Source organism: Rhea americana, unplaced genomic scaffold (genome assembly GCF_003343005.1).
Source record: "Rhea americana isolate MKP2758 unplaced genomic scaffold, rheAme1 scaffold_72, whole genome shotgun sequence".
Lineage (NCBI taxonomy): Eukaryota > Metazoa > Chordata > Aves > Rheiformes > Rheidae > Rhea > Rhea americana.
Window position 1 is genome coordinate 4,019,502 of NW_028186890.1, and position 14,117 is coordinate 4,033,618.

General features: G+C 44.2%; 2 protein-coding genes across 3 annotated transcripts in view; both read left to right on the plus strand.

Moving 5' to 3' along the window:
- PRDM11 (PR/SET domain 11) overlaps positions 1-14,117 on the plus strand; it is a 51,449-nt gene that overhangs the window by 27,139 nt on the left and 10,193 nt on the right. The window contains exons 6-7 of one of the 2 annotated variants that reach the window (XM_085321885.1): positions 9,902-10,089; positions 13,163-13,813. In XM_085321885.1, coding sequence (XP_085178011.1) covers positions 9,902-10,089; positions 13,163-13,813 — 839 coding nt within the window. The remainder of the gene's footprint in view (positions 1-9,901; positions 10,090-13,162; positions 13,814-14,117) is intronic. The other variant, XM_085321886.1, reaches the window with a different exon arrangement.
- Positions 154-5,951, plus strand: LOC146586091 (uncharacterized). Its single transcript, XM_085321887.1, has 2 exons — positions 154-882; positions 2,652-5,951. Exons 1-2 carry the CDS (start codon positions 456-458, stop codon positions 3,233-3,235), a joined length of 1,011 nt encoding a protein of 336 aa, XP_085178013.1. The 5' UTR covers positions 154-455; the 3' UTR covers positions 3,236-5,951.

Here is a 14,117-nt window from a genome sequence, read left to right on the forward strand (position 1 = left end):
CTGCCAGGCAGAACAATAAGATGTTTCAGGTCTCTAAATTTCCTCAAGAAGCCATTTTCAAGCAATATCACCTTAAAGGCTAATTCATGAATTTGCTTGTGAGTTCTCACACTTTTTTCTGTTCACAAAGTGCTGCAATCGATGTGAGGCTGTACTGAAATTGTCACACATAAGTCAGCGGACTGAACAAAGTGTAAAACTTCATTTTAACTGTAGAACTGAAAAGGCTCCTTCACACTAGTCTTGCTTGTTTTTTTTTTTAACCTTGAAAGTTGCCTCTTTTAAACAAAACAGCTGCCTTTTCCTGGTGCATTTGAGGAAAACTGAAAGGTGGCTCTGGGTGGGGGGAGCTGGATCCCACCGAACTCCTCTGCCCCAGTGCAACACTGGCCAAGTGGTTGRATGCAGGGGGATGCTTTGCACTGTTTTCCTTTTACCCAATTGTGCTTTGTGGGATGTTCAACCCAAGGAACATGGCTGAACGAAAGAGGAAGCCCAAGTTTTCCAAGGAGGAACTGGACATTCTGGTCACTGAGGTGACCCGAAATGAAGCCATGCTGTTTGGGAGGGAGACAATGCGTCTATCCCATGCTGACAGGGACAAGATTTGGGAAGGCATAGCCAGGCAGATCACATCAGTCAGCCAGGTCCCCAGGTCTGTAAAAGACATTAAACACAGATGGGATGACATGAAGAGAAGGACCAAGGACAAACTGGCTTTCATGCAGAGGTCCCTCTCAAGCCCCAGCAGCACGGGGCGGCCCTCGGCCATTGTCCTGACCGCCCACGAGAGAGCCATCGAGTCGACGCTGCATTCGTCTCGCCAGATGCACGGCTTCCGGAGAGCGGATCTGGACGTGGTTGACAGCCCATCAACAAGCTGTAAGTATTACTGCCTTAACACCTCTTTATCTTATGCTTGCATATCTTAGTCTGACACCAGAAGAGTGCTGTGTGTTCTGTGAGATGCTCGGTTGCCTGCCAACCCAGGACCCACCTGTGTTTGGTTTCAAGGCAACCTGCTCTGGTGATCATGGGGTGATGAGGTGAATTGAGGGAAAGTTGTTTGCCAATTAAAGTCATCTTTTGTATCTGCCTCTCTAGCCTTTTACCCTACTATATTCTAAGGGCAGACGTTGTTTGAGTTCCACTTTCTTAAAGGGATGCAAGTCTGAACTGATCCTGCAAGAGAGGGAGCAACTGTAGGTGAAGTGTAACTACCTCCAGTCAGTGGAAAAGTATTTGTAAAATATTAGGGACTTTTCATCTTGCAGGCACCCCAATAAAAGGGTAGTGCTGTCAAGCTGTGAACCCTGTGGCTGTCACTAATGGATCGCTGCATGTAATCATCTTCTAAGAGGGGTGTCAGGGAGGCCAAGATTGGGGTTTAAATGATCACTGGTATTTGTGCTGTGATGCCAGGCCACGAATGATTTCTCAGTAGTGGTCTGAGGTCTCAGTACAAGTGCTATTAAAAGGGTAGATGATAATCTTCCTCCGYTCTTTGTTAAGAAAATACTGGCCCTGCTGTATAAGTTAACCTTCTTACATTGCAAATCTCTAACACCTTCCAGTACTGAATCACAAGCTGCTTTTTGCAGGTCTTTCCCCAGTTGCCCACATGCAGTTTTCTTGTATGGATGTGGAACTTATCTGTCTATGAGCTTTTAGGGATACAAAGGAGAGAGAGAGGGGTTTCTTCTCTTGAGAAGTGAGCTAATACTTCACAGGTGCTGTTGTCCCGGCATAGGTTTATTATCTGAACTAACACTACTAGTGGAAAAACAAAGGCAGAATTCTTCAAATAGTGGCAAAGTTGGACTTGGTGACTCTTGATGTCTGTCCTGGAAGCCAGTTGCACTACTTCAGAGGCAAAATGGATACACTTTGTGTAAGGAGACAGTGAGCAGTTACAGCAAATGCAGTATCGTCTCTTCTTACACTTGATGTGCCTGTACCCATGAAATAGCATGTCAGTAGATATTTATCAAAACATTGAGAGTTTGGAGTTTTGCTTCAGTTTTTGGTTTTGCTTCTGTTTTGTTTTGCTTCAAGTTTATTGCCTGGTTAACAGAAGGTCCTGTTGCTTGATATCCCTTAATGCTTGAATACTTTACTCAGTGATGCCTAGCCAAATAGTGGCTATGCAGTCCAGGTTTTGTGAATAGGAAGTGCTGTGTTTATACATTCCTCTGTGAGGAGGATATAAGAAGTAACATGGGACCATGAGGAACCAGCATGGGTCAGGGGTGTCCTGGAACTGGACCAAAGGCCAGGAGCCTATGTCCCCCCAGAATTTTTGAGTGTACTAGCTAGTTGCAGTTTTGGAGAAGGTGAGTCRTTGCTATTGTATTAAAATTGTCTATCTTTTAGTAATAAATAGCACTATATACAGGATGCTGCGGCAGCTTGGATTCTTCCTCTGCTGACTGAGTTCCCTCACTCTTCAGGCCTCTTGTGGCTAAGCTTGTCACACAGATGATAATGTTGCATCACATGCATGTTGCATTATGCATCAGGAGCTGCAGGCTTGTCCCGAATGGCAGACTGGGGGAAGGGGAAAACCCCACRTGCTTTGAGATACCTTGAAACAGAAGTCAGAGCTGTGAGGAGCTTCACAGTAGTAATTCGTGCTTCCTCTTCTGTTTAAGCTGACGAAGATGAAGAGATGCCAGGCACTTCTCGGGAACATCGCTTCTCATCTCTGCAGAGGGCTGGTGCAGAAGTCAACCAGCGCTCMGGGCCTTCCTTTCTCCGCACTTCATCATCAGAGCACTCGGAAGCTACCAGCCAAAGGCAGGAAGTGCACCGTCCATCCGCACGCACTCCATCGTCCTGCAGACCTGTGCACCCACGAACGAGGAGCCCACCTCTCTCCAGCTTCGATCGCCAACTTCTTCACTCCCACACACAGCAAACCGACCTGTTCAGGCAGTTCTGCCAGGAGCTGGTGGCTATACACAGAGACATGGCAGATAGCATGCATGTGATCAGTCAGAGGATGGCTGACCTCACCAGCCAAGTTGGTCAGATGTGCCAGACCCTTTCAGAAATCCGTGATGAGGTCCAGGCTTTCCATAAGATACAGGATCCTAGTGCTATGCAGGGGTCTCTTCTGCAAGCAGCTTGCTCAAAACCTGCTCCTGAGCCCAGTGCAGAGTCTAACCCAAACCCCCCAAAGCAGACTCCACCTGCACGGACTACCAGGTCACGAAAGAGAAAACACCATTTTTAATCTGCTTCATATAAAGCAAAGAAAGGTGCACCTTTTTGAGCTGCTGCATGCTCACATGGCGTCTACATGTGGATCAGTGTTATGTGGAGAAGGTAAACAGCAACCCCCACCCCATCCACCCCCCTGCTATCTAATAAAACACTCTGAATTATGGGAGCTGACTAGTAGGGCTGGCCTTCTGCAATGACAAAGAGGAATCTCAGACATTATAGAGCTTGGGATGTAAGCATCTTTCTGTTCCTAGAGATTAGGAATTATCACTAGTTTCCCTATGCTTTAAATGCTTTAGAGGCTAAGAGATGCAATAGGAGTCATTATCTTGATCTCTTTCTCATGCCTGTGAGACATTATTTACTGAGACAGCGTACTGCAGAACTCCCTTTACAGTCAACTCACAATTTTACTGTACTACTGTTTTCCTATCATCATCCTGCAAATTAGTGTATGCGCTGTGCAGAGTCTTAACTAACAGTATCCTTACAGCTCTAAAAAGCCTAATTGCTTATTGTTTTTTATCTTGGGCTCAGCAATAGTTCAGGGCTTACTGTGACTGTTAGACAGAGGTTCAGTCAGGGAGAAGGGTATAAAAGCAGAGCATATGCAGGGAAGGGGAGAAAATGTGATGCTGAGAGAACTTTTTGCCAGCAAAATGGCAAAAGAAAAGATATGAGCACTGTGTGGCATTAGTCTTCTCAGAAGAGCTGCTCTGGCATGTGCCTGGATCCCTGCAGTACCACATGCACTTATTTTGAAGAGTTTAATCTTTTTCTTCTCCAATCTATCTGAAACCCAACCTCCCCTTCCCATTTGCGGTTAAAATATTGTTATACGTAATATGGCAGAACTTGAACAGAATTGTAATATACTGTTTTCTTGCATGTTATAATTCTCAATTTTGAACAACGTCTGCCTCTTCAAAATGTGAGAGACTGTGCAGAAACATGGGAAGATACAGGGCCTGCTTCTGACCTCAAGAATACTTCTGTTTTATATCACTGTAACTCTGTCAACTTCAGTATAGTTTCTTTGCACTTACTCTGCGTTGTTAGGGTGGAATCTGTACTGTGTTCCCCTGTCGTGGAGAGTTTACAATCTAAATTCACAGCTATATAGGTTAAAACCTTGAACGTGTTGGTTTAGTACTGCTTTTTCTTTTTTTTTTAATCAAGATGCAAGAAAACTGTGTTGTAATATTTTAATTGTTTCAGTGCTGCATGAGGATTCCATGTGCGATCCCAATTTTGAAACTAGGCTTTAATAATTTCTCCTCACATGGTAGTGACATAAATGGCAGCTTTTTTACAGTTTGTCTGTTTTCTTCTTGGTTTGCATATCTGCCTTTACCACGCTGCCTCCATCTCTGGAAGAATCTGGACCATTATCCTGCCATGTTCTAGCAGGGAAGAAGACCAAGGTGTTGCTCACACATGGCATGCCATTGCTCTCTGGGCTGTCCTGCTGTAGGTAGAGCTGGTTGCAGAAAACCCTTCAACCGATCCTCATGTCATGTGTGGGCTACAAACTTGGCCAAAAAGCTGTATAATTTTTATCAGGAATGGACCATAGACAGCACAGTACAGCAGAAGGATGGCTCACTTTACTTGCTTTTAAAGGATGTTTAATCTGTTTGGCCTCTCCTTTAAATGTATATTGTGTTAGGTTCTGTTTTGGACAGCTTGCTGCATGACTGCAGTGTCAAACATTCCTGACATGGTTTTCTTTTCTTTTTCTTTTTAATTATTCTATAATCCTAATGCAAATAATTTATTCTTAATGGTGTGGTAAAAGGCCATTGCTCAAGGAATTAGAGATCTGGTAAGAAAAACTCCTTCCTTCTGAGGAATGACTTCTTTGATTTCACACAGAAGTACTTCTTAGCGCCAGTGCCAGACCAGGGCAGGATTCACTTACCTTTCTGTGAGACTGTGGTTTTATGTCTGTTTGTAACATTTTTATTCTGCAGAAGTTACAATCTGTCCTCTTTTAAATTGAAGGGAAGATTGGGAAATTGGAGAGAAGTGGATTTAATAATATGATTTACAAAGAACTGAAAAATGATGATGTGTTCTAAAAGCTTTCTGAGTCAATACAGTGCTGCTGCTATGTATTAAAGAAATATTTTACATTTTTATAGTATTAGGTCAGTGCTGATGTTCTCCCGTTGATATATGGATGGGATTAGCTCCTTTGCTGTTGTCTTGAGGGATCCCCTCCAGGAACCCTCAGATCTGCACAGCAGGAGACCCCTGCAGATGCTAAGCACTGCTGGGAGCTGGGAGGACTGTTATGGTGGTTGCTGCCATCAGTCTGTGTGTATAGAAGCACTTAGAGATGAACCCTGTTTTCCTAGCAGCAGGCTGTGCAGCCTTAAAGAGAAACTCCTCAAGTATTGGGCTCAGGAGAAAGGACCATGTATTACAAACTGTCTGATGTTTTCCCAGGTTTCCTCTCTGGAATGTAACAAATTGGCCCAAATCTGGGGCCAGATTTCCTACCCTGTATAGATCCCTTAGTGAAGTGGCTTTTCTGTACTTGCTCGCAAAGGATATATTGTCCTGTATGCATCATGTTAACTGATTATTGAAGTAAGTGGCCCATGTCAAAGCAAACTGCTGTGCTTAACCCCAGTACTTCCATATCTTGTATATGCTGAAAAAWTCTCTCTTTAAAAATATTTTTGTTAAGATTACAATAAATATATAACACTTTTATCACAGCTGCTGTTGAGTCCTTTGTTTCTCTCCTGATTTTTTGCCTGAACTTGTAACAAGTAATTCAAGGTTGTATCCGTCACAGTTGCTTAGTCTCCTCCAGGGCGCTAAGGGTCAGAGAGCTGAGGTGGTATGTTTGCTAATTTGGCACCCTCAGTGCCTATATCCAGGCTGGTGGCAACTCTCTTCCACTGGATCTCCTGCCCTGGGCTTGCAACCAGCTGTGACTTTGGAAAGGCCCATGGCCATTTCCCTATGTCACTCTGCACTGGCTGGACATCAGCAAAGGCACCACCAGGGCTGCTTGGAGGGGATGAGCGCGCGGGGGCTGGCAGGGAGGCAAAAGGAGTGGAGCAAATACTGGAGAGAGGGAGCAGAGGACTGAGCCTCCAGCTGCATAGCCCTTGTTCCTTCCTGTGGTCTCTGCCAAAAAAAAAATAGTTGGATGTTTTCTGAGCACGTTCACTGAATTATCCCCAAACTTGGCTGGTTGGTGTTCCAGGCAAGCTGTGGCTTAGAAAGAGGGCAGCTAGGACAGCAGGAGCTGCTAGTTTGAAATGTTGTGGGGAAGGTGCCAGCACAGGGACTGATCCAAGCCCCCATAGCAGCAGTGGGGCAGCAGGACTCATAGTCTCCTTTGGTGCTAGGAACGTTGTGCTAACTGGTCCTGAATAGGCTGGGCAAAGTCTGCATTGGTCATGAGCCTAACGGGCCTTGGCTGGCCCGTTGCAGGGAACGAGGTGGGTGGCAGGTCTCTCTCTAATGAGAGATAAAGTGACTTATTTGTAGTTCATGGCAGGGATCAACCAGTGTGTCTCTGCAGGAGTGGGAGCGGTTCCAGGTGACTGCATCAGCCCAAATGGCCTTTTTCATCCCCACTCCTCCTCCAGGGATTGTCAGTGCCTTGGGAAACTTGCTGTGGAAGTGGGGCGTAAGGCCCATCTCTGTGCAGAGCTTGTGACAGTACAGCCATTTCAGGGTGTCTAAGTCAAGACAATCTTACATCAATTTAGTTTGTGTTTTGCGTCAGGAGGGAGGCTGGTTCCTTTGCAGTTCCTTTAGTGGGAAGAGTGTTTCAGGACAAGGGTGTTTTGGCCTTGGTACGGTGTGTCAGTATAGGCAGAATYGTATAATCTCACCTCTCCTCACCAGACAGTTTGTGTCCCCTCTTAGCTGAACAGGCTGCTATTTTTTGGAGTGACTTCCTGTGACTTAGGGAAAGTTCTTACCTCAAATCTGTGGTACTCAGTGGCAGTGAATGTCTTAGACTGACAAGTGAAATTTGTTTTTTACGCACTCCTTCGTAACCCATCTAATTAGTGCCTGTGGGGTCACTTAAGCCAGGAGCTTGGCAGCATTGGTTTGAAAGCAGTTCATTCATATGGATGATATCCTCCACATTTACGTTACCTAGGGAAAATATTACAGATATAAAGCTTCATCTTTCAGGACATAAACCAATTGCTAACTGCCAGCAGGTGCAAAGAAATGTGTTTATGACTGGATTATTCCATAACTGTCCATTAAGGGCTTTCTCAGTATCTCCTGGCGAAATCTGCAGCTCTAGTCACTGCTGGACAATAGATTGATCCAAATGAATTGGTGATGTGCTGCAGGGATGCAGCAGTACTGCAGTTCTCTCTCCAGCCTCCTCTTTTTCTCCTAGCTCACAGCTGTGTCGTAAGGCAGCAGGAGTTGGAGGATACAAAGCTGAAGGACAAAACCCAAGTTTCCTGTCTCTTAGGCAGAAGCTTTGAGGGATTTAGAGGCATGATAAGAGTGAATAGGCAAAGTATGTTAATAAAATACTTAAGCATAAAAATAAGTCCTGGTGTCTCCTCCCTCCCAATACAAAGCAGTTCTACAGATTTTAAATCTCGTCAAATGCAGTTGCTGTATCAGATTGTCCTGTGTTACTAGCCACTATCCTATAAATTCTTCAAAGCTACTGGCTTTGTATTAAGTATGTTTTATTAAGGAGCTTCGGGTGACCTGAGGGTGATACCTCTCTGAAGGTAATCGTGCTCATTCACAGGGGCAATCTGATCTTGTCATTGCTCTCACTGATGTCGGGCAGRCAGATGCAGAGCAGCTACAGGATCTCCTAAATTGTCTTTAGAAAGCGTCCTGGCATTTTGCTTGATCTGGGGTGAGCACCTTCTAGGATGACCGGTGCTGTAGAACACCAAACTGATTGCAACAAAAGGGTGTATCTCAAGGGTGCTGTGGCATGACTGGCTGAATGCTCCACCTTTTGTGGAGTGATTAGTAACCCGGAGAAGTGACATCCCAGCAGCACTAGCTATATACTGTTCCATGATCTCCTTCCCATTGCATTGATCCAGGCCTGTGTTCCCTCTCAAACATACAAACAGGTGGTTTAAAAGTCCCCTTGTCTTRTGATCCAAAAACCGTAAAATAGGGTTAACAAAAGTCAGCATTTGGCTTATTTTGGCAATCAATGTCTGAGCCTGGTTTTTAAATAATTACTGAAGAGTACAGTACCCTGGGTAACACACATGAAAACCACAACCGATTACAAGCAAAAACACAGTTGCTTTACATTAAAACTAGAATTACTGGAGCCTCAGGCAACCTGAGACACTGCAAACTCGTTTCCTGTGTTTTGCAGGAAGTTCAACCAAGTTTGTGATCTCACATGTGTGSGTTTGTCGGATTGCGTGCATGTGGAGTTCTGTCTGTGTGTGTGCACACAGGCCAGAGAAGGAGAGGGCATTCAAAGAAAAACTGATGGATTTCTCAAGCCAAAGAAATAGCTGAGAGTTACAAGGGAACATTTGGACAAGGACTAGTAGCAACAGATGTCAAAGGAGGCACATGCTGCTCGCCTTTGCTAATGTGACTGTGATAGGGAGCACTGAATAACATAGRCAAACGGTGTAAGAGAGGAAAAGAGCCTTGGCTATAAACGGTTCAGATCTGCTCTCAGCTCTGYATGTGCTCTGAGGGGGAGTTGTTATGAGATGATGTACAGCAGCAGCTAGAACCATTAATATTAAACCTTTTTCATTTCTTCTAACAAGAAAACAAGGAATATAAGGATGAATAGTACAATCCTTCCTATAGATCTCTAAGTTATCAAGTCGCACAGAGGACCAGTTGATGGRAGCAGTGAATTAATGTTTCTGCTGAGCTGCAGTTTAGCTGTTTTGGAGCAGAAGAACGGATCCCATGCTCAGATAATGATCTTTCTATCAGAATTTCCAGGAAATTCCCTCTATGCAGTGTTGGTTTTTCAAGCAGCTAAGGTTTCCCTAAATTTGCAGGACTGATTGTATTTTTATGTCAGACCCCACTGAATGTCCCAAGTGCAAAATCTGCAAATATTGGCATGTCCTTAGTTTCCTTTTGGACTACCACATAATACCACTGTGCACATTACTTGCCTGTGTTTCTCTCCTTTGAACATCTCTCATTCTGCTTGTCCAAGAGGAGAGGAAGCAAGGAAATCTGGTTTCTAGTATAAAGGAAAATGGTGTTTGGGAAACAGACTGGCAGAGGGACCCTATCATATTCAGGATGATCCTGGGAGCAAGGGTGACTTCAGAATGTAAAATGATGGTGAGGAATCAGAAGTCCTTGTTTCTATTGCTAGGCAAAGAATTCTCCTCTGGTGAAAGTCTACATCACCATTACTGGCAGAGATGCTCCCTCAGGTTGGATATATGTTGTTGTAGTGGTAACCATCAGACATACTTCCCTTCCACAGCAAAAATGAACCCAATGGTTTATTATTCCTTAGATGTTCATTGTTCATTGTCTTGTATCTCTAGTAATGTGCATATCATTATTTATAAATCTGTACTATCCAACTTTGCTGTGTCTGTGGCCCTCTTGAAGGTCATTCTGGCTTGATCGTGGTTGTAGTTCTGAGGCCGGGGGTGCATGGGAGAGAAGTTTGTACTTCACGCCTGCCTTGTCACCTCACCCTCAGGTATGTGATCATCTCCCGAGAGGAGAGGGAGCAGAACCTGATGGCCTTTCAGCACAGTGAGAGGATTTATTTCCGCGCCTGTCGTGACATCCGGCCTGGCGAGAAACTGAGGGTCTGGTACAGTGAGGATTACATGAAGCGGTTGCATAGTATGTCCCAGGAGACCATCAACAGAAATCTCACTAGAGGTGAGTCCCTCCCTTTCCTTCATCCCTTTCYACCCTCTCCCCTGATTCCTTCTGATCACTACACTTCTTGCACCAAGTGCATTGGATGAAACAGGTAATATACAGACTATGCAAGGAGATTAGCCTTCCTAGGAGCAGAGCCCATTATGGCAAGAGTCCCTAGCTCTGGGTGTATAAAAAGAATAATATAACCAAGGTCATAAAGATCACAAAAGAAAGATCTGTGTTGTGCTGTGCTATGTATGTGCTATCAGGGGCTGATACAAAGGCCAGGAATCTCAGAGCTCCYCTGTTAGAAGACTTTCTGGCCTGAAGATTGCTGAGCTGGTGGTCCTGCAGACAGCCATTAGATTTTTCATTTGAATGTGCTGTTTCCTCTGGCTCCTGTTTGAGGGAGCTCTGGCTGGTTTTGTGTGCATGTGAAGGTGAGATATYCTTGGTGTGTTTGTATGTCCATTTTCCTGGCTTAATTTATCTCCTCTTTCTTCAGAGAGATAATTTGGGATCAGCGCGACATCAGCTAGAGACTCCCTAGTCTCACAACCTTAGAGTGATTGTACAACATACAGGAGGCTTGGTACTTGTCAGACTGATTCTTCCCTGGATAAAAATTGTTATCTAATCTTAACAATAGTCATGCTGGAACAAATCCAGTGGTCCTTTAGGTCAGTGTAATGTCAGCAATACAGGAAGCTTTAGAGGAAGACAAAAAACCTTAATGCATCTATTCATGTATACAATGCTGAGACCTGAAGGGAATTAAAGGCATTTCTTTTCAGGCCTAGCAACAGAATGGCAGGGCCTCAGAGGGCAGCCACACTAAATATAACTTTCTGATTAAGATTCCCTTGTATATTATTRCACAGCTGCTCTTGCTGCCTTGACTTGGTAAAAGGTGTCTCCTCTTTAAACATAGGGGTGGATAAAATGTCCTAAGAGAATTGGTTATTCTCCATCACATTGGAGTTCTTAAACTTTTGGAGCATTACATCTTGGTGGCTATACTTTGGCAATGCCCACTTCTGAATTAACTCTGGTATGAATGTACGTTTTTATCGTTTTTATATTAATGGTTTTATTGATCGTTGAATCATTAGATACTTGCTGCAGTAATTTTGCTGCATCCCACATACACATTAATTGTCTAGGTAGCTTAGTACTTTCTAGAAAGTACTACAGGAGAAAGCGTATGCTTTTGAAACATGTGCAGCTGCACTGCTGGTCTGGAAGGGCACCAAGGCTGAGAGCAATTGCCCTAGCTTACAGACTTGTGTTTAGTSCCATGGTTTGTGTGAACTGAAATAATAACTCACAGCTGTACAAGTGTTGTGAAGATCTGCCTGTGGGCTTCTCACGACCCCTCCATCCTTCCACACAGTCAGGTAGAAACCCAGGTGACTCTGGAGACCATCCAAGAAGCCCCCTCACATCCCGGTGAGCTCATCCCACGGTGCACTGGCCTCAGGACTGCATTTACACATTCACAAAAGGAGCATACACACATTGACTGCCCAGATGTCTCAGCATCAGCTCGGATGGCACTGGGAGACGATCAGGGAAACAAATAAAAGTCTGTCGAGGAGCTTTGTATTTAAAATCATTGAGGAACTTTATGTTTAAAAGAATCCTAAGTCTCTGCAAATTCCTCTCAAGTGCAATGGCACTTTTTTAAGTCACAAAAAAAGAACATAGTTCCCAGGTTTTGTTTCTATTATTAGTTTTTGCCCCACTTCATCAATGGAGTTGATACTAATAATATGAGGGGTCCTGTTGTCCTTTCTACCTTTTTCATAGGTATGAACCATTCTGTTAAGGGAAAAAAAGTCACACAGGAAGAAGGAGGATCCATCTTCTAAATCCCTTCCTCTGCCAACAGTTGTAATAGTCTGTAATAGGGAAAAYTCAAAGGGCAGAAATAGGGCAGAAACTCAAAGCTTTGCCTTTAGAGATACTCTGACAAAATGTGTTGAAAACCAGGTCTGTTGTTTCTGATTCACTCAAGAAGTAACTGGAGTTGCCAGCCAGTATCAAACCCTACCAGAAAACTTGCCAGCTAGGTCAGCCCTTTTTACAGTGACATACTCTGTCTTGAGTCTTGCATCTTTTCTGCATATTAGCATTGCTCTCCTTAGAGAGGCACTGGTAGCTTTTATCCTATTACTCTTATGAAAGCATGAATACACTTTAAAAGCAAACAAAACCAAAAAAGTCAGCATAAAGCAGCGTCTTGTTTGGGAAGCCATCAATGCTTGAAGTTATTTACAAGATAGAAGAAAGATGGAAATTGAGCCAAACCTTTCGTCTTTTGAATTTCCAGGTAAGGAAAACTGGCTATTCCCTTTATTTTAAGCAGTTAATAACTTTTATGAAGTTGCTTTTTTATTTATTTATTTTTATCACTAAATAACAGCCACTCTCTTAGACTCCACTGGGACAAGCTAGATGTCCCATCCTTGAAGGTCATTCACCAGTTCTAGCTCAGTTGGCAATGCATACCTTGGGGTTTAAGAGTACAAGTTATTTTTACTCCTTTGCCTTTGCATTTCTGGAGCAGCCTCCAAACTGAAACAGAGTGAAGGGGCTTGCAAACATTGTGCTGTGGCATGCACAGACACTGGGGTTCTCATGAAACAGTCTGAATCTCTTGCTGCACCTACTGTACACCTGATACCTTTTACCAAGTCAAAACAGGCACAAGTCTTCCAGCCAGCTGAACTGGCATTTGGGCTCTGGCCATTAGGTTCCACTGTGGTCTGTCATTCACCTTGTAGTCTCCTTTCAGCGCAGGTTGGTTATACCTCTTAGGTTAAACAAGCTGCCTGTAGTTTCTCTTCTCTTCAAAGTGTGGGAGTCCTACTCCTCTGTAGCTACCTAGGACTGTCTCTGTTTTTGCAGAGGCCCCTCCTCTCGCAAGTGGTTTCCACTGGGTTGTGTCAGTTCCCTGGTTTGTAACACAATTAACAAACCTGCAGGGATTCAGCTTGCCTTTTTATTCTTTTTTCATTTGAGTTTTATATTGAGAAATGTTGCTTGGTTCCCAGTGATAATGCCCACCCCTCATTTTCCTTTCTAGGAGACAAAAAGTTACAGAGGGAGAAGTCAGAAAAGAATATGGAAAATCAAGAGGACATGCGGGGGCCGCTCCAGCTCACCACACTGAAGCAAGGGAAGAGCCCTTACAAACGCAGCTATGACGAGGGGGAATCCCACCCCCAAACAAAGAAAAAAAAAATTGACCTCATCTTCAAAGATGTCCTAGAGGCTTCTTTAGAGTCTGCCAAGTTGGAAGAGAACCAGTTAGCAACAAGTACACCCATTTCCATCAGAAAAGCATCTAAATATCAAGCTGAAGACATCTTTGAGAGGTGCAGCAGTGCGATGCAACACAGCTCCCTGAATTTCAGCAGAGACCGGGGTGAGGGGGAATGGAAGATCCCCCATAGTTCCTCTTTTAGCTCAGCCAAAGAGATGGGGCTTCTTGAAGATGAAGAAGAGGAGCCTCTGTCACTCAAAGCAGACAGCCCAACTGAGCTGTTACTGGCCTCTGCTCAAGGCAACTCTCATGAAATCCCCACCACCTCCTTCTGCCCCAACTGCATCAGGCTGAAGAAGAAGATCCGGGAGTTGCAGGCTGAGTTAGATATGCTAAGATCTGGAAAGTTACCTGAGCCAGCAGTGTTACCGCCTCAGGTACCCGAGCTCCAAGAGTTCTCTGACCCCACAGGTAAGCCTTGCCGAGTAAGAACATTCTCCAAACTCTGCCTAAGGAAAGTAGTGAGATGCCTGTGTGCTGTGTGCCCATCTAAAATATTTTGCTCTGAATGTTCAGGTGAACACTTGGTTTTGTGGAGGGTTCATGGTGAGGTTTTGTAAACGGGCGGGTCAGGAGCTGATGCTGTTGGCACAGTGGAAGACATTGTCTGGGAAAGACTTTGTAATAACTTGCTCTATTTGTTTCCATTGTAATCAATAATGCAGTGCCAATAAAAAAGACATTCCATTGCAGACAGTTTGTTTGCTGTATTTTT